Source organism: Canis aureus, chromosome 21, assembly GCF_053574225.1.
Source record: "Canis aureus isolate CA01 chromosome 21, VMU_Caureus_v.1.0, whole genome shotgun sequence".
Taxonomy (NCBI): domain Eukaryota; kingdom Metazoa; phylum Chordata; class Mammalia; order Carnivora; family Canidae; genus Canis; species Canis aureus.
In genome coordinates, this window is record NC_135631.1 from 1,991,601 (window position 1) to 2,017,781 (window position 26,181).

Genomic DNA, 26,181 nt, shown 5'->3' on the forward strand with positions numbered 1-26,181 from the left:
TGAGGCTGACAGTCTTGCTGTAATTGGGAGAAAATGGGCTGCAGCGCATTTGGCAGATTGAGAGTCACCAGCAGCCAAAGGTGGGGTTGTGCAGGCAGCTGAGGGGCTCAGGGCCCCCTGCCTCACGTAGTGGAGAGAGGAAGAAGAGAGAGGTCAAATTCTAACCCAGATGGGAAAGTTGGTCCCGGGGGCAGTTTCACTTCCTTTCCTCACTCTCAGGAAGGGGAAGGGCATCATCTCCCCTTGCTGCCAAAGTTTCCTTTGGAAGAGGTTGGGGAGTTTCTAAAAATCTCCTACCTAGTGGAGACAACCTCCCCTACCAGCCCCTAGTTGGCCTCTGCTCCCTTCCAGCCACTTCACAGCAGAGTACACATCCAGAACTGTGTGTGTTTCGAGGGCCTGAGGGTGGTGAGGGGAGGACAGGGTGGCCAGAGTCAAAGGGTCAGGGGCATTGGCCATTCTCAGCAGTCCCAGGGAAACAGGGCCTTCCTCCCAAGCACCCTGCACAGGCTCAGTGGCAGCACTGGCCACCCGCCACCCTCCCAAAGGGGTTCCAAACCCGCTCAGAGTGCCTCAGAGTTGAGAGGGTTCAGGCAAGGAAGACCACAAAGATGATGAAGAAGACAATGAGGATGAGGAAGATTTTGACCATGAGCCACCGGTTAGAGGTGACTGACTGGAAGTACTTGAGGATCTCTGAATGGGCAGCCTCAACATCCAGCTGGGCGCCCAGCACGTTCTCGTCAATCCTGGAGACAGGGCCGAAAGAGGAGGAAACAGAAGGATACTGGGTTAAAAAGTATGCTGTTGAAGTGTATTTACCAACATGGAAAGATGGTCACAATATGTAAAAAGTATTTACATACAATAGGATCCCCATTTTTGTGCATATATACTTGCGTATAGAAAAAGCTCAGTGGCTTTTTCAGCTGGGCATCTGCCTTTGGCTCAGGTCATGACCCTGGAGTCCCAGGATCAAGCCCCGCATTGGGCTCTGTGCTCAAGGAGCCTGCTACTCCCAGTCCCTCCACCTCTCCCTACTCATCCTCTCTCACTCTCTCTCAAATAAATAAAATCTTTAAAAAAGAGAAAATAGAAAAGAAAAAACTCTGGAAGGGTAACGCAAATAAGTCTTCGCTCTGATTTGAAAATCAGCTCTGTAACTCTTTAGCTTGTGATTCTGAGCCAGTCATTTAACCTCCAGACTCATTTTCTTAAGCTGCAGAGGGAAAATGAGGTTAACAACAACACTGCATCTCTAGTTGTTGTAGGCCTCAAATGAGTTAACAAAGTGCCCAACCCACACTATGAGCCCCTAAGATGTTAGCTATTATACTTTTTTGCTTCTTAGTATTTATTGATTTTTGTCTAATGAATAATATTGCGTTTGTAATATGGGAGAAAACGCTCACAGACCATTAAAGTCAGGAAATTCTGGTTCTGAGTGAGACAGGAGGGATGCTTCGGTGGCTCAGTGGTTAAGTGCCTGCCTTCAGCCTAGGGTGTGATCCTGGAGACCCAGAATCCAGTCCCATGTCAGGCTCCCTGCATGGAGCCTGCTTGTCCCTCTGCCTAGATCTCTGCCTCTCTCTCTCTCTGTGTGTCTCTCATGAATAAATAAAATCTTTTTTTTTTTTTTTTTTTTTTTTGAATAAATAAAATCTTAAAAAAAAAAAAACATTACTGAGATGGGGGAAAAACATTTTTTTTTTAAATATTTTTTTCTTTATTTATTTATGATAGTCACACAGAGAGAGAGAGAGAGAAAGAGAGAGAGAGAGAGGGGCAGAGGGAGAAGCAGGCTCCATGCACCGGGAGCCCGACGTGGGATTCGATCCCGGGTCTCCAGGATCGCGCCCTGGGCCAAAGGCAGGCACCAAACCGCTGCGCCACCCAAGGATCCCGGGAAAAACATTTTGATCTGGACAGGAAGTCAAGAGATAAGAAAAGCCCTACAATTCAGAGAACATGTCTCTCCAAGGTACAGAGAAGTCCTCAGAGGAAGCGCCATCTCTTGAGAGACTGCTGAGGAAAATAAAACATTTCCTGGCCACCTTGCATATGCAATCCTGAAAATCCCTGGTCTTTGCAAAGGGAGTCCGTGGGAACAGAAACTGCATGCACTAAGTCCTGAGGACGGAAAGCTGTAGCCTGGTAATCCAGCTGGAACAGGAAAAGAAAACCTGGGCCAATGGGTGCAAGCTGCAGGGCCACAGGAGGTAGGCATGAAGCCTGCGAACTATTTTCTGTTCATATGTAGGAGCCCAGGGTGACTCCTACACCTGGGTGACTCAGTTGGCTGAACTTCCAACTCTTGGTTGTGGCTCAGGTCATGATCTCAGGGTCCTGGGACTGAGCCCTGTATTGGGCTCCCTGCTTGCTGGGGAGCCTGCTTCCGATTCCCTCTCCCTCCCTCTCTGCCCCTCCCCCCTTCTTGCAATCGCTCTCTCATGAATAAATACATCTTTTAAAATAATTTTTTAAAACATTTATTAATTTATTCATGAGAGATACAGACTGAGAGAGAGAGAGAGAGAGAGGCAGAGACATAGGCAGAGGGAAAAGCAAGCTCCCTGATGTGGGATTTGATCCTGGATCCCAGGATCACAACCTGAGCTGAAGGCAGGTCCCCAACTGCTGAGCCACCCAGGCATCCCTAAATTTTTTTATTTTTAAAGGTTTTATTTATTTATTCATGAGAGACAGAGAGAAAGAGACATAGGTAAAGGGAGAAGCATATTCCGTGGGGAACCTGATGCGGGACTTGATCCCAGGATCCTGGGATAACAACCTGAGCCAGAGGCTGACACTGAGCCGACTGAGCCACTCAGGTGCCCCAAATAAATTTTTTAATTTATTTAATAAAAAAGGACCCCGAAAAGATTTTATTGGGGGTGCCAGATGGCCAGTTCATTGAGCATCTGCCTCTGCTGGGGTCATGATCCCACGGTCCTGGGATGGAGCCCCACATCGGGCTCCCCGCTCTATAGGGAGCATGCTTCTCCCTCTCCTCCCTGCTTGTGCTCTAGCTCTGTCTCTCAAAATAAATAAATAAAATCTTTTTAAAAATTGTATTTATTTATTTATTTGAGAGGAGGCTGGGGGAGAGGGAGAGAGAATCTGAAGTAGACTCCTCACTGAGCAAGGAGCCCAATGCAGGACTTGATCTCACGACCCTGAGATCATGACCTGGGCTGAAACCAAGAGTTGGTCACTGAACCACCCAGGTATCCTGAATAAATATTTCAAAGGAGGGGGTGGAGGGCAGCCCTGGTGGCGCAGCGGTTTAGCCCACCTGCAGCCTAGCGTGTGATCCTGGAGACCTGGGATCAAGTCCCACATAGAGCTCCCTGCATGGAGCCTGCTTCTCCCTCTGCCTGTGTCTCTGCCTCTCTCTCTCTCTGTCTCTATAAATAATTAATTAATTAATTAATTAAAAAAAATAAAAGGGGGGTGGAGTGCCTGGGTGGCTCAGTTAGCTAAGTGTCTGCCTCAGGCTCAGGAGCCCACCTCTCTCTCTCCCTCTGCCTGTGACTCTCCTTGCTTGTGTTCTCTCCATCAAATAATAAATAAAATCTTGGAAAAAAAAAAAAAAAAAAAAAAAGCATGCAACTCCTGATCTCGGGGTCATGAGTTCGAGCCCCATATTAGGTATGGAGATTACTTAAATAAGTAACTAAATTTAAACAAAATGTCAAATACAGGAGCCTGGACTGTGCATGATTCCCTATTTGTGTCAGAGTGGCTAACTCAAGTATCAGGTTTCCTACCTTTGGACTTAATTTCATGTCTCAGTGTGGGCGCAAATGTCTTCTCATACCCAAGAAAGCTCATCTCGGCAATTAAGAATGGCTTTAACGGAAACAGATGCACAGTAAATGCAGTCTGGCATAAGAAAGATTTTAAATGGGAGTCCATGAATGAAAACTAATGGGAGGGTACTCTGGTGGGGGAAAAAATGAGCAATCCATGGGGATACTCAGGAGATGGTAGTAGGGAGAAGACAGAAATGAGGAGGGCAGAAAATAGGGGCTTGGAAAGGAGAAGGCTGAAGAAATGGGAAAAGTTAGCATAGTGAGGAGGACAAAGGAATGTCTCATGGAGAGTAAGAAAAACGAAAGAGAGAAGGAATCAAGCATTATGAAGCTGGAGTCTCAGGGCACCCGTGTAGCACAGTAGGTTAAGCATCTGGCTCTTGATTTTGGCTCGGGGTATGATCTCAGGGTCATAAGGATGAGCCCCATGTTGGGCTCCCTGCTCAGTGCAGAGCCGCCTTGTCCTCTTCCTCCCTCTCTGCCCCACCCTCCTCCTATTTGAGAGAGAGAGAGAGAGAGCACGAGCAGGAAGGAGGGGCAGAGGGAGAGAGGGAAGCTGACTCCTCGCTGAGCAGGGAGCCCGATGTGGGGCTCGATCCCAGGACCTAAGGATCATGACCTGAACCAAAGGCAGACACTTAACTGACTGAGCCACCCAGGTGCCCATAAATAAATAAATCTTAAAAAAAAAAAAAAAAAAAAAAAAAAAAGGAGCTGGAGTTAGGAGTTAGAATAGCAAGGATACGTGACCCGATTGAAGGAGAGGTATGGAAACCCAGAGGATCAGAAGGTGAGTGTAAGTTGGGGATGACAACAAAAAGAAGGTTAAACAGAAGATAACAGTAAGTCCAGAACTGGAAAGACAATTTGACCTTGACTAGGAGATCTGAGATTTTAGTTTTCAGAGTATATGTTTCCCCAAAGCTTCATAATGATTGACAGGAGTTGGGTCATGTTCAGAGGCTACAGAAGCTGCCTTTAAGGAGTTCCACATTGGGATCCCTGGGTGGCGCAGTGGTTTAGCGCCTGCCTTCGGCCCAGGGCGCAATCCTAGAGACCCGGCATCGAATCCCACGTCGGGCTCCCAGTGCATGGAGCCTGCTTCTCCCTCTGCCTGTGTCTCTGCCTCTCTCTCTCTCTCTGTGTGACTATCATAAATAAATAAAAATTAAAAAAAAAAAAAAAGGAGTTCCACATGGCCAGGTTTAGGAAATCAGACTCTAATGAAAAAGATGATGGTAATGGATTACATACAGTACATTGAATATGAGAAAGAAACCCATTATTCCTAGTAATATTTTGAGAAAGCTCCTGCTTTACAGAAGGATGCCAGCTAATAAATGTACAACGGATGAACTGGAAAACTGCCACTTTGCCACACAAAAAGTCATGAATGAATCGGGCAAGGATAGTTAGTCATGGGTCTAAGGAGCTGGACATTGGCATGGACTTGAAGCGTCACTCCACAGATGAAAAAAGGGAAAGCAGGGATCCCTGGGTGGCGCAGCGGTTTGACGCCTGCCTTTGGCCCAGGGCGCAATCCTGGAGACCCGGGATCGAATCCCATGTTGTGCTCCTGGTACATGGAGCCTGCTTCTCCCTCTGCCTGTGTCTCTGCCTCTCTCTCTCTCTCTCTGTGTGACTATCATAAATCAATAAAAATTAAAAAAAAAAAAAAAAGGGAAAGCAAATGTGAGAAAAAATTAAATTGGCAATTCTGGGTGAAAAGGAAATAGGTGTTTGTACCATCCTCCCAACTTTTCTAGATAGAGATTTTTGTCAATTACAAATTGGGGTGCAAAGGGAAATGACGGAGTAAGAGATGAGCAGTAATTATCCATATTCATCCCTTCTGCTAGACATGAGCTCCACGAGGACCAGAACTGTTTTACGCTTTCCTGTCCCCAGATCCAGCTAGACTACCTCACAGGGGTCCCTGCATGGAGCCCGCTTCTCCCTATACCAGTGTCTTTGCCTCTCTCTCTTTGTCTCTCATGAATAAATAAAATAAATAAAACATTGTTAAAAAAACCGAAATAGGGATCCCTGGGTGGCACAGCGGTTTGGCGCCTGCCTTTGGCCCAGGGCGCGATCCTGGTAGACCCGGGATCGAATCCCACATCGGGCTCCCGGTGCATGGAGCCTGCTTCTCCCTCTGCCTGTGTCTCTGCGCCTCTCTCTCTCTCTGTGACTATCATAAAAACAACAACAACAACAACAACAACAACAACAACAACAACAACATCACAGCTTGAGGAGTGATAGTGTTTATGGAACAACCCAGTAAGGAGTTCCCTAGGTCTCAGCTAAGCCAGGTAAGAATCAGCTCTTGATTCTAGGACCAAGACAGCTAGACTCACTGCACCTTATAAATGGCTGGTGCCATAGTCGTTGAATAAATAAACAAACATCCTGTTAACTAGTGGGTTCTCAAACTTGGATGCTCATTAGAACTCCCTATGGGCTTATATAAAATGGAGATTCCTTGAGGTCCACTCCACTCATACCTATGGCATAGGAATCTCCAAGGGTGAGATGGCTAGGGACCCATTGTCTTTACCTTGGCCAATTAAATATGTGAAGCTGCTTAATGGGCTGGTGCTGAGAAACCTGCTTTATGCAAATGTAGGTCTTCCCCCAGTCTCACATGATCAATAACCTAGGGTGGAAGCTCTCTGCTAGGTGCCATGGGGAATAAGGATCAATCACGATCTGATATTGCCAAAAGGCCTAAGAGCAAGTGGGCAGCAATGTGTAGCCATGTGGACTCCTCCCCCTCCCACATCTCTTCCTCTGCTCTCTGTACTGGCTTTCCCTCTTACTGAACTGAGAACATTGAAACATCCTGAGGAACTGGGCATGGCTAAACGTTTCCTGAACTTTGTGAAAGACATAGATGTACAGATTCAAAAAGCTCAGAGATTCCGAAGAAAGAGAAATTCAAAGAAAATGACATTTGGAGAATAGTCAACTGCAGAAAACTAAAGACAAAAAAAAAAAAAAAAAAATCTGCAAAGCAGCCAGAGAAACACATTACATATATAAAGTTACCACTGCCTTCTCCTTAAGAAGAAGAAAGACTAAAAGACAGTAGAGTGATACATTTAAAATGCCTAAGAGTAAAACTGTAAACCCAAAATTCTATATCCAGGGAAAACATCCTTCAAAAATGAAGGTGAGGGGGGGCGCTGGGTTGGCTCAGCAGTTGAGCGTCTGCCTTTGGCTCAAGGTGTGATCCTGCCTTTGGCTCAAGGTGTGATCCTAGAGTCCCTAGATCGAGTCCCGGCATGGAGCCTGCTTCTCCCTCTGCTTGTATTTCTGCCTCTTTCTGTATGTCTCTCGTGAATAAATAAATAAAATCTTAAAAAAAAAAAAAAATGAAGGTGATAGCACCTGGGTGGCTCAGTCAGTTAAGTGTCTGCCTTTGGCTCAGGTCATGATCCCAGGGTCTCAGGATCAAGTCCCTCATCATCATGACCTGATTCTACTTAGTTAACACATAGTGTGATAATGGTTTCAGGAGTAGGATTTAGTGATTCATCACTTACATAAAACACCCAGTGCTCATCACAAGTGCCCTTCTTAATGCCCATCACCCATCCAGCCCATCTCCTGCTCCTTATCAGCCTTCAGTTTGTTCTCTGTGGTTCAGTCTTTACCATTCCAGGTCTCTCTGTTCAGTCTTTACCATTCCAGATAGCCAGTTTCCATTTGGTAGCCCTTCCCTCTTTAACCTGAAGAACTTTCCATAGCATTTTTGTAGCGCAGATCTGCAGTTTTCTGGTTTTTTGTTTGTTTGGGTTTTTCTTTTCTTTTTTTTTTCTTTTTTTTTTTAAAGCTTTATCTATTTGAGTGAGGGAGGAGGAGGGAGAGGAAAAGGAGAGAAGCAGTCTCCACACTGAGCATGGAGTCAAACATAGGACTGGATCTTACGACATGGAGATCATGACCGAGCCGAAATCAAAAGTCAGACTGAGCCAGCCAGATGCCCCAGATCTGCTCTTTTACTTTCCCTTTATTTGAACATTTCTTTTTTTCACTTTCAATCTCTTTTTCTTTTTTGTTTCATGTGGTTTTTGCCTTTTTTTTTCTTTAAAGTAGGCTCTATACCCAACATGGGGCCTGAACTCACAACCCCTAGATCAAGAGCTGCACGTTCTACTGACCAAGCCAGCCAGGCACCCCCACCTTCATTCTTTGTTTTATTTTGTTTTTTTAAGATTTTATTTTTTATCTGACAGAGAGAGAACCCACAAGTAGGGAGAGTGGCAGACAGAGGGACAGGGAGAACAGGCTCCCCATGGAGGGGAGGAAAAAAGGGAAATGGTAAACACAGAAGTAAATATGAAATACAACTTTTTCCTCTTAATTTTTGTAAACAAAAACTGTAATACTGGATTATGGGATTTCAAAGGTATGTAGGTGCACAGATTGGGACAACTAGAGCATAAAGGCTAGATGACAGGATTGGACAGTTCTTTGTTGTATTTTTTTATTGGTGTTTTTATTTGAATGAATGTGTGTATAAATAGGGTCGAGGGCCAGAAATAGAGGGAGAGAGAGAATCTCAAGCAGGCTCCACACTCATCGCAGAGCCCAACATGGGGCTTGATCTCATGACCCTGAGATCATGACCTGAGCTGTAGTCAGACTCCCAAGTGACTGAGCCACCAAGCACCCCTAAAGTTCTTATATCTTATATGAAGTAAGCTGTGAGAGCTGATGATGTATGCTGTAATCCCTAGAGCAGCCACTTAAAAAAAAAAAGAAAAGAAAAGCAAGGCAATGACATGTAGCTAAAAAATGTTTAACAGAATTCTGAAAAAAATTTCAGTTGTTCAAGGGAAGATTAGGGAAGGAGGAACAAAGGAACAACAACAACAAAGAAAAAAAAAACAGGAAAAAGAAAAAGAAAGCAAATAGTAAAATGGTAAGCCTAAATCCAACCTTATCAAATATTACACTAGTTTTATGAATCACAAAAGACCCTGGATAGCCAAAGCTATTTGGAGCTATTTGGAGAAAGAATAAAGCTGGAAGTATCACACTCCCTGATTTCAAACTACACTTACAAAACTATAGTCATCAAAACAGCACGGTACTGGCACAAATACAGACACACAGATCAACGGAACAGGAGAGAGAGCCCAGACACAAAGCCACCCACATAAGATCAATTAATCTACACCAAAGGAGGCAAGAACATAAACAGGGAAGACAGTCACTTCTATAAATAGTGTCGGGAAAACTAGATAGCTACATGCAAAAGAATGAGACTGGACCACTTTCTTTTCCATGCACAAAAATAAATTCAAAATGGATCAAAGGTGGGATGCCTAGGTGGCCCAGCAGTTGAGTGTCTGCCTTCAGCTCAGAGTGTGATCCTGGGGTCCTGGGATCGAGTAAAAATTCTAGAGTAAACATAGGTGGCAGGCTCCTTGACATCACTTAGCAATATTCTTTGGACCTGACTCCACACCAGAAGGGCAAGAAAAGCAAAAATAACAAATGCGAGTACATCAAATTAAAAAGCTTTTACACAGGGATGCCTGGGTGGCTCAGCGGTTGAATGTCTGCCTTTGGCTCAGGGTGTGGTCCCGGAGTCCCGGGATGGAGTCCCACACTGGGCTTCCTGCATGGAGCCTGCTTCTCCCTCTGCCTATGTCTCTGCCTCTCTCTGTATGTGTCTCTCATGAGTAAATAAATAAAATCCTTAAAAAATAAAAATAAATAAATAAAAAGCTTTTATACAGAGAAAACTATCAACAAAGTTCTCTCCTCCTAAAAAGGAGAAAGGTGGGGATCCCTGGGTGGCTCAGCGGTTTAGCACCTGCCTTTGGCCCAGGGTGCAATCCTGGAGTCCCGGGATCAAGTGCCATGTCAGGCTCCCGGCATGGAGCCTGTTTATTCCTCTGTCTGTGTGTCACTGCCTCTCTCTCTATGTCTATCATAAATAAATAAATCTTTAAAAAAAAAAAAGGAGAAAAGTTTGCAGGGGCTCCCTGGGTGGCTCGGCGGTTTAGCACCTGCCTTTGGCCCAGGGAGTGATCCTGGAGTCCCAGGATCGAGTCCCACGTCGGGCTCCTGGCATGGAGCCTGTTTCTCCCTCCTCCTGTGTCTCTGCCTCTCTCTCTCTATGTCTATCACAAATAAATAAATCTTTAAAAAAAAAAAAAAAAAAAGGAGAAAGGTTTGCAGATCATATATCCCATAAGGGGCTAATATTCAAAAAATAGGGCAGCCTGGTGGCTTAGCAGTTTAGCGCTGCCTTTGGCCCAGGGCTTGATCCTGGAGACCCGGGGTCGAGTCCCACATCAGGCTCCCTGCATGAAGCCTCTGCTTCTCCTCTGCCTGTGTCTGCCTCTCTCTCTGTGTCTCTCATGAATAAATAAATAAAATCTTTTTTTTTTTAATTTTTATTTATTTGTGATAGTCACAGAGAGAGAGAGAGAGGGAGAGGCAGAGACACAGGCAGAGGGAGAAGCAGGCTCCATGCACCGGGAGCCCGACGTGGGATTCGATCCCGGGTCTCCAGGATCGCGCCCTGGGCCAAAGGCAGGCGCCAACCCACTGCACCACTCAGGGATCCCAATAAATAAAATCTTTAAAAAAAGAGATAATATCCAAAAAATATGAGGAATTCATACAACCCAACAGCAAGCAAGCAAACAAATAAATCCAATTGCAAAATGGGCAGAAGGTCTAAATAGATATTTTTCCAAAGAAGACATCCACGCAGCCAACAAGCACATGAAAAGATGCTCAAAAGCAATCATCAGGGGGATCCCTGGGTGGCGCAGCGGTTTGGCGCCTGCCTTTGGCCCAGGGCGCGATCCTGGAGACCCGGGATCGAATCCCACATCAGGCTCCCGGTGCATGGAGCCTGCTTCTCCCTCTGCCTGTGTCTCTGCCTCTCTCTTTCTCTCTCTGTGACTATCATAAATAAATAAAAATTAAAAAAAAAAAAAAAAAAGCAATCATCAGGGAAGTACAAATGAAACCACAATGAGGGGGCAGCCCCGGTGGCGCAGCGGTTTAGCGCCGCCTGCAGCCCAGGGCCTGATCCTGGAGACCTGGGATCCAGTCTCACATCGGGCTCCCTGCGTGGAGCCTGCTTCCCCCTCTGCCTCTCTCTCGCTCGCTCTGTGTCTCTCATGAGTTAATAAAATAAAATCTTAAAAAAAAAAAAAAAATGAGGTATGAGGTACCACCTCACACCTTTCAGAATGGCTAGTATCAAAAAAAAAAAAAAGGAAAGAAACAAACAAACAACACGTGCTGGTGATGATGTGGAGAAAAGGAACCTTCACGCACTGTTAGGGGGAATGCAAATTGCTGCAGTGACTATAGGAAACAGTGTAGAGGTTCCTCAAAAAATTAAAAATAGAATTAATCACATGATCCAGTAATTCCACTTCTGGGCATTTATCCAAAGGAACAGAGAATACTAACTCAGAAAGATATCTGCGCCCCTATGTTCCCTGCATTATCTACAACAGCCAAAATATGGAAGAAGCCTAGGAGTCCATCAAGAAGAATCACTTAGCCCCTTTCTTCACACATCATCCCACTGTAATTCTCAGTGTAGAGCTTATCACTACCTGAAAAGTTCATGTCAACTCTTTTGAACAGCTGTCCTCACCCACCCTACTGAATTCCCCACCTAAACTACAGAGACTTCACTCATCTACTAACTGCTATACCCCCTGTACCTAGAATAGCACCTGACAAAAAACAGGCGCTCCATCAACACTTGTTGAATGGATTCCCTGGGTGGGCCAGACTCACTCTACTCTTCCAAAGGACATCCAGCTGTCCCTGGGAACATTTAAGATGCCACCCCACAGGGAAGAGAAGGCTCTTCTGTCTAGGATGAGAGAGAGAGAGTCTCACCTCTGAATGGTTTCTTCCTGCTCCTTGACCATGTGGGCCAACTGCTGAAAGATGGAGCCCAGCTCGACAATTGTGGACTCGATGTTCTGCATAGTGTCTGCCCGACTCTGGATGTAGGAATCCTTCGAAGGAGAGCACACGTCAGCGCTAGGAGCTTCCTCAGGGCAGGGCCTGCCTCTTTAGGACCCTCCCAGGTTGCCACTCTACTCAAGGTACATTTCAAACACTTGCTGGTGGCCTGCAGAGGAGGACAGAGGAGCATCTCCTCCCCAGTTCAGAGCCCAGGTACCTGCTCATCGATGAGTTGTAGTTGCTGGCTGGTCCGAGAGTCCATCATGTCAATGGCCACATCCCCAGAAGCACGGGACTCTGCTCCCAAAACCACAGCACTGCCCCCTGGAGAAAGAAAGAAAAAGCACTTTCTAGTGGTTGAAAGGTTCAAAGCCCACATGGCCTGGATTTGAATCCCAGCTCTGCCACTTACTAGCCTTGTGACCCTGGACAAGTCATCTAACCTCTCTAGAGCTCAGTTTCCTCCCCCTATAAAATGGAGCATAGTAATAGTTGCCTTCTCAGAGGTGGTGGTGAAAATTAGATGAGAGAACCTGAATGAATTAAAAGAATACTGGAAACTGTCATTCTACTGCCCATGATTGAATTCAGCCCCAACAGTGAGAATGTGGGAGATGAAGTGCAGGTCATGAATGCCAGCAATCAGGTTTGATCTCTGAAAAATCCTGGCATCTCCCTTGGCTGTCCATTCTCCTACGCAAGCCCTGCCCTCACAGGGTTAGAGGATGCCGTCACAGCCAAAGTAACTGAGCCTTACCCCTCTGGGCTCCCTGCACTGCCAGTGACTTACCCAGGTGGTTGGGGGCAAGGGGCAGGGCTGACACAGGTGCCCGGGAGAACTGTTCCCGCCGATTCCTCTGCTGCTTCAGGTTCTGGGGTTGGGGGAGAAATGCAAAGGTCCTGAGGCCTCTGGAAAGCAGGTGTTAGAGAGAGACTCTCCTGTTGGCCTAGGACCCTGTTAACCTCACCCCTGCACTTGTTTCTTCCCCAATTTCCCCTTGGGCCCTTATCCCGAGTCCTACCCCTTACATAGATTCTTCTTACCTCTGTCCTCACTTCTAAAACTGATTTGAAGTCATTGGACATCGAGGCCAGTTTTGACTAGAAGAAAAGAAGAGAGGGTCGGCCAAAGGAGACAACACCTTTCTCCCTTCTGCCTCCCCCTCTACGGACCCCAGGTCCCACCTGCAAGGAAACCACAATGGTGTTGGAATGGGTTTGCAGGTGCCGGCCGCTCTGGCTGCCTTTGGCTCTCACAAAATCCTGAAGCTGGGCAATTTGTTTGTTGAGGCTATTGATGTCCTAGGGAGAGCCAAAGAAAAACTATTAACAAAAGGGTCCTCAGCCAATGTCTCTCCCACATGGACACCTCTGGCACAGAGGACAGAGTGGAAGTTACGAGCAGGGGTGTGGGTATTTCAAAGTCAGACCAGAAGGGCCTGCTGGGAGGTTCCAAGCTCTGGACCTTGCTCTGGTTCAGTCCCTGCAGAGTAGAGCCAGAAAAGGAGAAATACGGTCTCATTCTTTTTTTTTTTTTTTTTTAAGATTTTATTTATTTATTCATGAGAGACACAGAGAGAGAGAGGCAGAGACACATGCAGAGGGAAAAGCAGGCTCCATGCAAGGAGTCCGATGTGAGACTTGATCCCAGGACCCCAGGATCATGCCCTGGGCTGAAGGCAGGCGCTAAACTGCTGAGCCACGGTTTTTGGGATCCTCCTTTTTGTTTTTTTTTTTAAAGATTTTACTTATCTATTTGACAAAAAAGAAAAAGAGAGCACAAGCAGAGGGATCTGCAGGCAGAGCAGGGAGCCCAATGCAGGGCCTGATCCCAAGACCTTGGGATCATGACCTGAGCCGAAGGCAGATGCTTAGCTGACTACCCCCTTCATCCTACAGCCCAACTCCACCTCAGGAGGCCAGGCACATGGCCACAGAACTACTCTGAAGACCAAAATTTCACACCTGGAGCATGCTGACCAACAAAGCACCTGTGGCAGCAGTCAGGTGAAGGGAAGAGTCAAAGTCTCTGTAGTTTCCAGGAAGCACCAACAAAATACTTCTTATATACAGAATTCCTGTCAAGAATTACTATTGCAAAGGAGTAAAAGCTGTGAATTGTCCAAGATCACACACAATGAGGTAAAGTAGCACAGCCAGGCTTTCTACACCCGACCAAGGCATCCTCTGCTCCCCGACTGGGCTTGCCAAGGGCCACATAAGACAAGAGAGATGAAGTTGGCTGGGGAGTGGCAGAGAAAGGTTGCCCAGGAGATAGGGGTGGGGTGGGGAAGAATAGGTCAGGAATAGTGAGTCCAAGGATCAGGCTGAAGACAACCTAGATTCGGAAACTTCTAGAATTCTTCCAATAGTCCCCCCACTTAGTATTCTACCAACAACCATTCTTGAGACCCGTGGGCAATACCCACCGCCAACTGGTCTGTCCCTATGGAGCTGACACGGTCCCCTTAGAGCCCCACATCCAAAACTGCATTCCACGGTTTCTCCCAAAAAAATCTCCTCTCCGCAGAGTTCTGGTTTAGAAAGCAGTACCACTTCCCACTGAGGAGCCCAAACTAGAAGCTTCTAGTCAGAGATTCCCACCTCTTAACCCATCTTATATGCCACAACACAACCACACTCTACTGATCACTTACCAAGCACTGAGCACCTTTTGTCTGTTTACTATGCTTGCTACACACATATTAAGCAGCTTACAACTATTTTTTGTCCTTAACACAGAAACAATTTCTAATTCCCCACCAAAAGCTGTTCCGCCTTCTCTCTCCTTGTCCATTTTGGTAAATGGCACCACCAGTCACCAGCTGCTCAGACCAGACACTGGAGAGCCATCCTCAATTTCTCTCTTTCCCACTTAATCCATATGGACCCTGGCAGGAGCCTACTGAGAACCCAGTCAATTCCAACAGATAATCTGAATTAGGCTGTTCACCTCTTTCTCTGCTAAACCTACGTTAGACCATACCATCACCTTCTCTCAATACTCACCAAGAGCTTCCTAAATGACCTTCTTACAGCCTGCCCACGACAATCCACTCTCAACACAGCAACCAGAGTGAGCTTTTGAACCGGAAACAGAGCCATCATCCGTCTGCTTAAAATCTTCTGAGAGGGGCAGCCCAGGTGGCTCAGTGGTTTAGTCCTGCCCTCAGCCCAAGGCCTGATCCTGGAGACCCGGGATCGAGTCCCATGTCAGGCTTCCTGCATGCAACCTGCTTCTCCCTCTGCCTGCGTCTCTGCCTCTCTCCCTATGTGTCTCTCGTGAATAAATAAATAAAATCTTAAAAAAAAAAATCTTCCAAGAGCTTTCCACTAAATTTAGAACACAAACCAAATACCCTACCTGGCTGACACAGACTCTCTAGGGTCTGACCCTGTCCATTTCCCTGACTTCCCAGTCTCTTTCTCACTTGCTATGCTGTAGCCATGCTGGCCTCCTTCATGTTTATCAGATGCATTAAGGTGGCCCACCCTTCAGGACCTTTCCCTTTGCTATTCCCACTTTCTGGAAAGTGTTCCCACCAGATCTTTGGATGACTGACTTTTTCTTCACCATTCGGGTCTCAATGTCACTTCTCAGAGGCTATACTTGATCAACCCATCAACATTAATTACCTACCCTGACAAACTCATTTCCCTTGTTTCTTTTTTTTTTTCCTTTTTAAAAAAGATTTTATTTATTTTTTCACATTAATTACCTACCCTGACAAACTCATTTCCCTTGTTTCTTTTTTTTTTCTTTTTTTAAAAAGATTTTATTTATTTATTCACGAGAGACAGAGAGAGAGAGAGGCAGAGACACAGGCAGAGGGAGAAGCAAGCTCCATGAAGGGAACCCGACGTGGGACTCGATCCCGGGTCCCCAGGATCACACCCTGGGCCAAAGGCAGCGCTAAACCGCTGAGCAACCCGGCCTGCTCTCATTTCCCTTGTTTCTTTAAAGAGATTCACCACCCTGAAACTTTTCTACTTGTCTAGTGTCTGGTTCACCCATTTAGAAAGGAAATTCCTGGGGCACTGGGTGGCTCAATTGGTTGAGTGACTGATTGTTGATTTTGGCTCAGGTCATAATCTCAGGGTTGGGATTGAGCCCCGAGATGGGGTCCGTGCTGAGCATGGAGCCTACTGGAGATTCTCTCTGTTCCGCCCCTCCCCCTACTGTCTCAAAAAAAAAAAAAAAAAGGGTAAATTAAAAAAAAAATTTTTTTTAAAGGGGAAATTCCCCGAGGCAGATACACCTGTCTTGTTCAGACTGACTCCCCCCAGAACCAGGCAGCTAAGTCACTCAATAATGTGACTCCAGGGCAGCCCAGGTGGCTCAGCGGTTTAGTGCAGCCTTCAGCCCGGGCGTGATCCAGGAGACCCGGGATCGAGTCCCACATCAGGGTCCCTGCATGGAGCCAGCTTCTGCCTCTGCCTGTGTCTCTGCCTCCCTCTCTCTCTCTGTGTCTCTCATGAATAAATAAATAAAATCTTAAAAAAAAAAAGTGACTCCAAAAATAAACAACTGGATCCCCATGACCACCCTCTGACATAGATGCTGTTATTAACCCCCTTCTATTTATAAGGGAGCTGAGGCTCAGAGCAGTCAGGTGGCTTACCCAATGTTACACCATAACTAGTGAACTTGGGATTTGAACTGTCTTCAAAGCCTACACAATAGTGCCCCAAAAGTTCACAGCATCTTCTCTCTTCCACCCTGCAGGCACCCCCTGAACATGTCTGCCCTGGTCTCTGCCATGTTACCTTCATACTAGAGCAGAGCCTCCTCCCTAGCCTCTCTGCCTGCCCGTGCTCCAGGCTGTTTTTTTTCCCCCTCCATGGTCGTTCAACTTCACATTTTATTTTCATGACATTGTGCTGGGAAAGGAAGGAATCACAACTGTACAGATTCTGCTGTCTGGGGGAGGGGGGGTGTCTTTCAGATAGACTTGGAATCCAGATTCTGATTGTCTTTGCAGCCTATGGCATTGATTCCATCCTCCCTTACCAAGGCCCACAATGATCTTCACAACCAGCCACCAAACTACCTTCCCAGCCTCATCTCCTGCCCACCAGTCATCCAGTCAACAAATAGTAAGTGCCTGGTCTACACCAGACACTATTACAGACATTTGGGATGCATCCATGAACAAGCAGGAAAAAAAATCTCTGCTCTTGTGGCACTTACAACTTTTTTCTTTGTTAGGGGTGGTGGTGGGATGAGGTAGATGAGAGGGAACAAAAACAAACATCGGTAAGTTGATGATAGAGAATGTTAGAAAGTATCAAATGGTATAAGAAGGAAATAGAGCAAGGTAAGGGACGTCTTAGTTAGGAACAGTGAGGTACTCAACAACACACTCAGGATAGGCCTTCCTGAGCAAATAACATCTGAATACACACTTGTCAACAAACACTTAAACTTTCTCTTTTAGAAGCTGGGCCACTGCATACACTGTTTCCTCTGTTTGGAACGTTCTTGCACTGCTTCTATGCAAGCCTTGAAACCAGTTCAGATTTCACTCCCTCTATAAAATTTTCTGGGTGGCGCAGCGGTTTGGCGCCTGCCTTTGGCCCAGGGCGCGATCCTGGAGACCCGGGATCGAATCCCACATCGGGCTCCCGGTGCATGGAGCCTGCTTCTCCCTCTGCCTGTGTCTCTGCCTCTCTCTCTCTCTCTGTGACTATCATAAATAAATAAAAATTAAAAAAAAAAAAAAAAAAAAAACTGCATGTAAAATTTTCTCCAGCATCCCCAGACTGTCTCATTTATCTTTTTGTAAGGTCTAGACCACTTGTCTTCTACTTGCTATGAGTTTGTGGGGCTAGATATCTCTTACAGATGATAAGCTCTTAAGGTGGAAATCTTGCCTCAAGTTTTCCAGGCAAGTGACAGCTGATGATCAGTAAGTGTCCGCTGACTGAACAGATGAGCAGGATGTTTGGGGCTGGCTCTAGAAACTTGCTCTGGACTTCCAGGACAATGGAAAATCATCCTAGTGATCTCTTTGGAAGGCTAGCTCCTGATAGCTAATAGCTCACCTGTTTGATGATGTAAGTTAGCTCTTCAATTTCCACTGCTTTATCATCAAAGAGAGACTTGCGCTTTGCCACTGCAGAGACAATGAGGCCACAACGTGGGAGGTCAAAGACAAGGCTCAGGGAGTATGGTTCCTCAGCCCTCTCTGGTTCACTGCCCCATCTCTGAAAGACCCCAAGAACACTCACAGATTGTCAGCTTCTCCAGCTTGGCAAATGTGTTGCTGAGGTCTTTCCCAATGCGCCTGGAAATGAGCATTAGTGAGGGCACCACAGGGATGGGAAGGACAGGGCCTATTCCCCCATTAGCGCCAGCTTAACCAATGCAGCCCTTCCTCCCTCATACCAAGGGCACTGAAGGCAAGCCTACGCCTCTCCAAACTCTGCATCATCCCACAACATAACTTCTCTCAACTTACTTGGCCATGAGGGTAAATTCGCTACGCTGCCGGACAGCACGCAGAGCTGGCTTATTTGTCTGGATTCCATTCTGAAATGCAACATGAAGAGGTAAAGGTTTAGTGCCCCCTCACTTCCAGCTGCCACTGTTCCTCAAGCGTCCAACTCAATTATCTCTAGTACCCTCACCAGGTAGTCTAATCTTATCAGTAGCAGTCATTTAGAACTCAGATTTGAACATGGGTAGACCAAGGTTCAAATCTTGACTCCACCATTTATCAGCTGGGAGGTTTGGGGTAAGTGCCTTAAACCATTCTGAATCTCTTTTCCTTTTGTATAAGATGAAGAAAATCCACACACCTATTCTTGTTGGTAAGATCACACAACATAGGACTATAGAGTATTTTAGTCAGATACCCCATACGTTGTAAGCCCTAAATAAGTGATAAGCACTATTGCCATTCTATTCCTCCAATCAGGAAATCAAAGAGGATAACTAGAAAGCTCTTGGAGATCATACGGAAGAGCGGCTGTTAAGTGCTGAGCAATAAAAATATCTAAAATTACTAAAGTAATTATCTATTATCTAAAGTCACTCAGGTCCCACTTTGATTAGGACGTCTGGACTGAAAAAAGGCAATCTAATTAAAAAAAAAAAAAGCACTCTAAAGTAATTTTGATAAAAATTAGTTATTGAGAAAGCTCTTTTCATTCTATAGATATAAAAACCGAGGCCCAGGGGTGCCTGGTGGCTCAGTTGGCTAAGCCTCTGACTCCTGCTCTCAGTTCCAGTCTTGATCTCCAAGTCAGGAGTTCAAGCCTTGTGTTGGGCTCGGCACTGGACAGGAGCCTACTTTAAAGCAAACAAACAAACAAACAAAACCCCACACACCCAAAAAACCCTGAGGCCCAACTAGACTAACTTCCCTGTGGCCACAGAGCAAACTTATGGTGGGACTATTCCAGAACTAGAATTCAAAGTGTCTGTCTCTGAGCTAAAGGCTCTCTCTAGAACCTCTTTCTTATCCAAATCAAATATACCGCAGCCACCTTTCATCCTGAGATACTCCTTCCAGAGTAGCAAGGCTACCCTCTGGGGTAATTTCTCACAAAACAGTGTAAGTCCTTGCTCCTAGACAGCTGATCCACCCCTTTTCTGTTGCTTAGTAGATCCTACTGCCCCCTCTAAGCCAGATCAGTTCTCCATCATGTCAATCAACAGTGCTGGAGCACAGCCTCTCCTAGATTTCAGTAAGGCTCAGTCTTGCCTTTCCCACTCCTGGTCCTTACCTGACGGCTCTGCAGGGACTTGCAGGCAGACAGGAACTCCTGGGTCCGATCTCGGCAGGACATGGTGTTGGGAGGGGGAGGGACCAGGGCCACTGGGGGGGGCAGAGGGGCGATGTCGCTGCTGCTACTGCCAGCAGTTGCAGGGGACAGGACCTGTGTCTTTGAGAGACCCAGGTAGACACCCTGATCCGTGTTCTTAGACCCGTAGCGTTTCCGCGGGATCATTGAGACGCATAACCTCGGACTGTTGTGGAGGGCAGAGTGTCATTCCCCAGGTGGCCTCCTTCCCCACAAATCCCCCGTCCCCACCGCAAATCCTTGGGCCCCTTCTGCACTTGGCACGGACTTTCGCGCCCAAAAGCCACCCGCAAATTCTGGGCCCGGCCCACGGCGGCGGGCAGGGCCCCGCTCTCTGGCCCAGTCGGTCCAGCTCCTCAGACTCTTCCAACTTGGCTCGGGAGCCAGAGCGCGGGGCCGGGGGCCTTGAAGCCAAGACGGGGCCAGAGGCAGGTCCCGGGGCCCCGAGGCTCCAGCCCGCCCTGTGCAACTGCCCTAGGTCCTAACCGGGCCCTCTCGTATCCGCAGATCCCTTCGACTCCTCAGGGAGAAACGGTGACCGGCCTCCTGAGGGGGACACACTTCGGTAGGCGGAGGGGGGGGAAATCTCTGGGTGTTTATTTGAAACAGGAAGTTCCTCCCCCGCCCAAGTCCCGCCTCCTGGGGGACTGCAACCAGTGATTGGCTAATGCCGACGTCTTTCTCAACAGGGGCTTTCCTGATTGGACGGCGAAGTATTCCCTCACCCCGAGCCCGGCCGGCAAGACTAGCCCGCTCGCCCCAGGTTCCCTTCCCCCTTCACGTCACCGCCCCCGGAAAGCCGCTGCCCGGAGCGGACACGGCAGCCAGGCCCCTTCTGGAGCGAGTCCTACCTCCTCTCTGCCGCCTGCCGCCGCCACCACTGCCACAGTCTCCTGGGTGGTCACCGCCTCCTCCCCGAGCGCCGAATCCGCCGAAATCCGACCAAAGACTAGGAGCCGCCACGTCACCCACACGTAGCCCCACCCCCGGTGACGGGAGGGCGGCGCTACGCCTCTCGGAGCCCGGCGACCGAGAGACACGCCCTCCCACCAAACGCCGGAGCGACTCCGCCCTCCCATTGGCTAGGCCGCCCGCGACCCCGCCCCCGAGGAGCCAGGGCCGGAGCCCAGGGGGCTGGGCCAATCTCAGCAGAGGAGCCTTAAAGAGCCCGCAGCCCCTGCGGTGCCCAAAAGCCATCCGCAAAACGGGCAGCAGGGGCGCTTGTACTGGGCAGGTACACGTTAGAAACTTTATTCTCTGGAGGCTGGGGCAGACTGAGAGCAGGGCTGGGGTCACCCCTTCTCCGGCTCCTCCAGGATCCCCTCCTGGTTGCTCTCCTGCAATCCCTGCTTTTGACTCTGGGCGGATTGTCTCTTGCTTGACCCCCGACGGCTGAACAGGGATAGCCGCCGCCAGAGCACAGTGATCAGGAGGCTTTCATTCGACCTCTGATTCCGGTGGTCGGGCGGGCCCATGTGGACCTCTTCAGAGCCTGCGGAGATGATAAAGCCGCTGAGCTCTGCTTTGCCCTCCGGGGTTCAACCTCCTGGGCGGTCCTGTCAGAGCAACCCCTTCTCCCGTTCCCTGGGGCCCGTTGGTGTGTCTTGGGTCCCACCTTCGACTTCCTCCGACTCGGCCTCCTTGGCCGGCTCATCCGTCTGGAAGTCCTTGTCTTGGCAGCAGCCCATGGCCCCGAGCGGCCCCCAACTCCGTGCCACCCACGCCAACCCACCAGGCTCCGGGCCTGGCTTTTGTGACGTCAGATATCCTACTGCACCAGTGTAGGGAGCAGCCACCCCTCTTTCCTTTCTCCCATCACAAAAGGCTCAGGGTCATGGCGGGTGTTGAGCTGTTTATTTACAAAGTGAGCATAGGCTCTTCAGGCGCTGGTGGACCCAGGCCGCTGCTTTTTTCTCCGTCTGGTTTGGAGAGCCCCTTGGGTCTGCTCCGAATCAGGGAGCGTCCGCTTGGCAGCTGCCTCCAAGGAGGCCCAAAGTTCATCTGTCTCTGTGTCTTCCGGTGGTGCCTTTTTGGCCTCTTGGGGCTCATCCTGGCAGGGGGAGAAAGGTTAGAGGAGTCAGGGACACAGAAACAGATACACAGGGAAGAAGGATCCAGCTGGGAAATAATCGCTTTTATTTCCTGCTGCCAGACACTATTCCCATCCATGCTATGTCAACCCTCGGCAGTAACCCTATCAGGAATATAACTATTAACACTCCTCAGAGAACTTCAGTAACTTGGCAGACAAGGAGACAGTTCCAGCCACTGTTTTTTTTTTTTCTCTCCCCAGGGAAATGCTCACACCTGTGTCCTTACTCCCACAGACCAGCTGCTTACCTCCCAGTTATCCCTGCCTGACAGAAGAAGGCAGTTCAGTTGAGACTTGAGATAAACCTACAAAAGATCAGGAGCCTTAGGGAGGCAAGCACACCGAAACAAAAACCTGGATGGGGACACACGAGGCAACCAGCTCTCACCTTATGCTCCAGGCCCCGTGGATTCTGGATCCTGTGTATCCTCAAGACTCTGTCCAAGCCACAGGAGGCTAGGAGGGGCTTTGAAGGGTGGCACTGTAATCCTCGGACACTGCCCGCCAGCCCCTTCAGACAGCCCAGTAGGCGCCCTGGGGAAGGGAGGAGGCATCAGCACTAGCTGGCCAGCCAACAACCATTAAATGTTTCTTTTTTTTTTAGAGAGAGAGAAAGAGTGCATGTGCAGAGGGGGTGGGGATTTTACACAGGCTCCATGCCTAATGTGAAGCGGGTTGTTGGGCTCCATCTCACAGCACTGAAATCATAACCTAAGCAGAAATCAAGAGTTGGACACTTACCCAACTAGCCAACCCAGGTGCCCCAGTTGTTTACTGTTTCAATCACCTTATGTTTCAATATGCTTTCTAAAAAGATTTTATTTATGAGAGACAGAGAGAGAGGCAAAGACACAGGCAGAGGAAGAAACAGGCTCTCTGCAAGAGCCCAATGTGGGACTCCATCTCAGATCCCAAGATCACACCCTGAGTCAAAGGCAGATGCTCAACCACTGAGCCACCCAGGTGTCCCTATGTTTCAATAATTCCTCGATATTAAACTAGGACAGGAATTCTCACCGGTATGTCTCCATTTTATAGGTGAAGGAGCTAGAAGACACAAAGAGTTGAAACCACTTGTCCAAGATCATATAGCTTCTGGTGAAACCAGGATTTGAACCCAGGCAATAGGCACCTGAATGAGGGCTCAGCCACTCCACTGCACCCCCTCAGAGGGAATCCCATCCTTCCTCCCACCCTTTGTCCTCTTGCAAGGTTCCCTAATCCACTCACCTTGTCGAAGGTCAATTTCTGCCAGCTGCCCGTGAGTATTCCCCACGATCACAGAACTAAGGAGGAGACCAGAGGCAGGTGGGGTCAGCAGGAGCCCCCATGAGTCCTCTCTGAGCCCCAATCTTTGTCCTTTCAACACTTACTTGCCCCCAGGAGTGAGGGTCATGGCCATAAGTGGGTACTCTCCATAGGTGACCTCTAGGACCGGCCGCCGCTGCGGGGAGGCTGGATCATAGACACGGACCTAGAGACACCAAGGTATCACAAGAGTACCTTCATGCCATATACCCCCAGCTCTGTTTTCTCCCCATCTTTACCCCCTCCTTCACACACTGCTTTATTTATGACCTACTCTTAGAGAAACTTTCTTATTTGAAATGTACCCCCTTTCCTCTGAGTGTCAGGCAGCGGAGATCTGCTTAGGAGCATGAACGGGCAGGGCTGAGGAAAGAGTTACCCCAGATTGGGGGGTGGCAGCATTCCCATGGTCTGCATGTGTGAACATTCTATCCCTTCATACTCTCATCTGGGGATGAAAAAGCAAGCCAGGAGATGCCTGGGGCCCCAGTGGTTGAGCATCTGCCTTCAGCTCAGGTCGTGATCCTGGCCAGGGTCCTGGGATCAATTCCTGCACTGAGCTCTCTATGGGGAGCCTGCTTCTCCCTCTGCCTATGTCTCTGTCACTTTGTGTCTCTTGTAAATAAATAATTAAAATCTTAAAAAAAGAAAAATAAAAAAAGCAGCAAGCTAGTCCAACTGTCAGAGTACTGAATTTCAGAGAAATTTAGCCTAAACAACAGAGAGAAAAAGCCTCATACTGTGTTTGAACAGAGGCAAATCAACAAGATCGGATTTCATTACGCAGGAGTAAAGGAAATGGGGCAAATAGTGACCCAATCCTGCCTGGGTCTTAGGACTCAAATAAGGACGGCTGTAAAGATCCCCAGTTGGACCCTCCTTTCCTCCTATAAAGCTGAGAAGCTGAGGCTGACAAGGGTCAGGCCTTGATCCCAAACAAATCAGAGGCTGCATCAAAACCAGAACCCAGGGACATCTGGGTGGCTCAGCAGTTGAGCATCTATCTGCCTTTGGCTCAGGGCATGATCCCAGGATACAGGATCAAGTCCCACATCAGGCTCCCTGCATGGAGCCTGCTTCTCCCTTTGCCTATGTCTCTGCCTCTCTCTCTCTCCCTGTCTCTCATGAATAAATAAAAAATCTTAAAAAAAAAAAACCAACAGAACCCAGAGACACCTGGGTGGCTGAGTGGTTGCGCATCTGTCTTCAACTCATGTCATGATCCCAGGGTCCTGGGATCAAGTCCCGCATTGGACTCCCTACAAGAAGCCTGCTTCTCCCTCTATGTCTCTACCTCTCTTCTGTGTCTCTCATGAATATATAAAATCTTAACAACAAACAAAACAAAACCAGAACCCAGTTTTCTTGCCACCCAACCCAGTGTCCTCTCATCACACCTGTACCCTGTGATTCTACTATGAAAAGGGCATTCTCTTCTTCCCTCCTCCCTTCCAGATAGGAAATAAAGGGTCACAGTCCAGAACACTCGTCCTAGAATGCACTAGAAGGTCACTGGCTCAGCCATGGGGCTGGGATGGATGGGGGAAAGGCTCTCTCTGAAAACTCAGGGACAGAGCCTAAGAAGGATAGCTGTGCCAAATGATGAGGACTGAGCCTGTGTAGGGAGGCTATTTCTCCAGGAGAGAAAGCCCAGGAGGCAGGAGTGGGATGGTGCCTCACCTGGTGGTACCCTGTGCAGGTGACAAGCTTCTGAGACTCAGGAAGAAACTGTATGTCCTGATCCCAGATGGGAACTCGCAGGTCAAGCCAGTCGTTCCGTACCTGGTCAGGGGTGGGTAGATGGGAGATAAGTTGTGGGAGGCTCATAGGCCCTTTCCTTCAGCCCTTTATCATCATCCCCTAAAGCCCACCTGGTCTCTGACTCAGTCAGTGGCCTCAGCCCCAGAACCTCCCACCCGTTACTTACATTCTTGGCCCTGAACACAGGTTCCTCAGACCCCTGTAGGTCCCACACCTTCAAAGCATTCTCTTTCCCACCCGTAGCAACCATGTGGGGGTGAGCTGGGTCTTGGCGCATCCTACACACCCCAGGACCCACACTCAGTTCCAAGAGCTGAAAAGAAGAGGAGATGGGAGGGGAGATGAGAAGCAGTTCCATAGTCTTTAATTCTTTAATCCTCTTACCCCAAAGCCCTCACTTGGTTCCTGGCCCCCACCTTCCCCAACCATCACTGGCAAGCCAGGGGAGCCTTACTGGGTCAGAGGATGCCTCCTTGTCATTCTCACGCCAGACTCGGACAATCCCAGAATCTACACATGTGATGAGGGTGCTGCAGACAGAGGAGGATAGAGTTAGGTTAAAAGAAGAAAAGTAGGGCACCCCGGCTGGCTCAGTGGTTTAGTGCTGCCTTCAGCCCAGGGCGTGATCCTGGAGACCTGGGATCAAGTCCCATGTCGGGCTCCTTGCATGGAGCCTGCTTCTCCCTCTGCCTGTGTCTCTGCCTCTCTTTCTGTATGTCTCTCATGAATAAATAAATAAAATTTTTAGAAGAAAGAAAGAAAGAAAGAAAGAAAGAAAGAAAGAAAGAAAGAAAGAGAAAGAAGAAAGAAAGAGAAAGAAAGAAGAAAGAAAGAAAGAAAGAAAGAAAGAAGAAAGAAAGAAAGAAAGAAAGAAAGAAGAAAGAAAGAAAAAGAAAGAAAGAAAGAAAGAAAGAAAGAAAGAAAAAGAAAGAAAGAAAGAAGAAAGAAAGAAAGAAAGAAAGAAAGAAAGAAAGAAAGAAAGAAGAAAGAAAGAGAAAGAAAGAAAGAAAAAAGAAAGAAAGAAAGAAAAGAAAGAAAGAGAAAGAAAGAAAAAGAAAGAAAGAAAGAAAGAAAGAAAGAAAGAAAAAAAGAAAGAAAGAAAGAAAGAAAAAGAAAAGTAAGTGTAAAAGTAATCTCTAGACCCCAGTGGACCCACTCCCAGATTTATTACAAGATTCTCTCCTTCCAGGTCTGTTATTTAATATCCTCAACAAGAGGAGGGCTTATCAGTTTTGTGAGTGAGGAGACTAAAGCTCTCAGAAATGATAAGACTTGCCTACACAACTATAAATGTCAGAACCAGAGCTGGAAATCAAGTCTGTGACACTCCAAAGCAGAAAGCCTTTGCTATTCCACAGCTATGTCTGGGGGCACCTGGCCCTGCTGGTCTTTCTGAATCTTAAGTGGGTCACCAGGAGTCAGGATCAGTAG

At 47.8% G+C, this 26,181-nt stretch overlaps 3 protein-coding genes and 1 long non-coding RNA gene across 11 annotated transcripts in view; 1 reads left to right on the forward strand and 3 right to left on the reverse strand.

Moving 5' to 3' along the window:
* Positions 1-20,683, reverse strand: STX5 (syntaxin 5). 7 transcript variants are annotated; one of them, XM_077862055.1, is made up of 11 exons: positions 20,441-20,623; positions 19,512-19,603; positions 18,242-18,312; positions 18,012-18,067; positions 17,826-17,896; positions 12,966-13,082; positions 12,825-12,881; positions 12,571-12,652; positions 11,998-12,104; positions 11,709-11,830; positions 1-749 (listed from the first exon to the last, which is right to left on the reverse strand). In XM_077862055.1, exons 2-11 carry the CDS (start codon positions 19,572-19,574, stop codon positions 590-592), a joined length of 906 nt encoding a protein of 301 aa, XP_077718181.1. In that variant the 5' UTR covers positions 19,575-19,603; positions 20,441-20,623; the 3' UTR covers positions 1-589. The 7 variants fall into 7 exon arrangements, with proteins under 7 accessions (XP_077718181.1, XP_077718182.1, XP_077718185.1 ...); XM_077862056.1 differs by having other exon boundaries at positions 19,512-19,670; XM_077862059.1 differs by having other exon boundaries at positions 19,512-19,755; positions 20,441-20,581.
* LOC144292183 (uncharacterized) lies at positions 20,379-22,283 on the forward strand. Its single transcript, XR_013359647.1, has 2 exons — positions 20,379-20,823; positions 21,883-22,283. It is a non-coding gene; the product is annotated as an uncharacterized LOC144292183 (long non-coding RNA).
* TEX54 (testis expressed 54) lies at positions 20,811-21,372 on the reverse strand. The gene is made up of 2 exons (XM_077862067.1): positions 21,205-21,372; positions 20,811-21,081 (listed from the first exon to the last, which is right to left on the reverse strand). Exons 1-2 carry the CDS (start codon positions 21,275-21,277, stop codon positions 20,882-20,884), a joined length of 273 nt encoding a protein of 90 aa, XP_077718193.1. The 5' UTR covers positions 21,278-21,372; the 3' UTR covers positions 20,811-20,881.
* Positions 21,429-26,181, reverse strand: part of WDR74 (WD repeat domain 74) — a 6,592-nt gene continuing 1,839 nt past the window's right edge. Inside the window, exons 4-12 of one of the 2 annotated variants that reach the window (XM_077862062.1) lie at positions 25,205-25,280; positions 24,917-25,063; positions 24,670-24,771; positions 23,055-23,155; positions 22,912-22,967; positions 22,699-22,728; positions 22,070-22,215; positions 21,930-21,986; positions 21,429-21,639 (exon numbers count right to left, since the gene is read on the reverse strand). In XM_077862062.1, the coding sequence (XP_077718188.1) occupies positions 21,469-21,639; positions 21,930-21,986; positions 22,070-22,215; positions 22,699-22,728; positions 22,912-22,967; positions 23,055-23,155; positions 24,670-24,771; positions 24,917-25,063; positions 25,205-25,280 (886 nt within the window). In that variant the 3' untranslated portion in view covers positions 21,429-21,468. The remainder of the gene's footprint in view (positions 21,640-21,929; positions 21,987-22,069; positions 22,216-22,698; positions 22,729-22,911; positions 22,968-23,054; positions 23,156-24,669; positions 24,772-24,916; positions 25,064-25,204; positions 25,281-26,181) is intronic. The other variant, XM_077862063.1, reaches the window with a different exon arrangement.

Excerpts from the sequence above, each read along its gene's own strand:
- STX5 (XM_077862057.1), bottom strand. The coding sequence starts at position 20,668 with ATGGGAGGGCGGAGTCGCTCCGGCGTTTGGTGGGAGGGCGTGTCTCTC. Across the intron at positions 18,313-19,511 it reads AGTCCCTGCAGAGCCGTCAG|AATGGAATCCAGACAAATAA; the intron begins GTAAGGACCAGG and ends GTTGCATTTCAG. Across the intron at positions 17,897-18,241 it reads GAATTTACCCTCATGGCCAA|TGGCAAAGCGCAAGTCTCTC; the intron begins GTAAGTTGAGAG and ends TTGTCTCTGCAG.
- TEX54 (XM_077862067.1), bottom strand. The coding sequence starts at position 21,277 with ATGGGCTGCTGCCAAGACAAGGACTTCCAGACGGATGAGCCGGCCAAG. Across the intron at positions 21,082-21,204 it reads CGAGTCGGAGGAAGTCGAAG|GCTCTGAAGAGGTCCACATG; the intron begins GTGGGACCCAAG and ends TCATCTCCGCAG.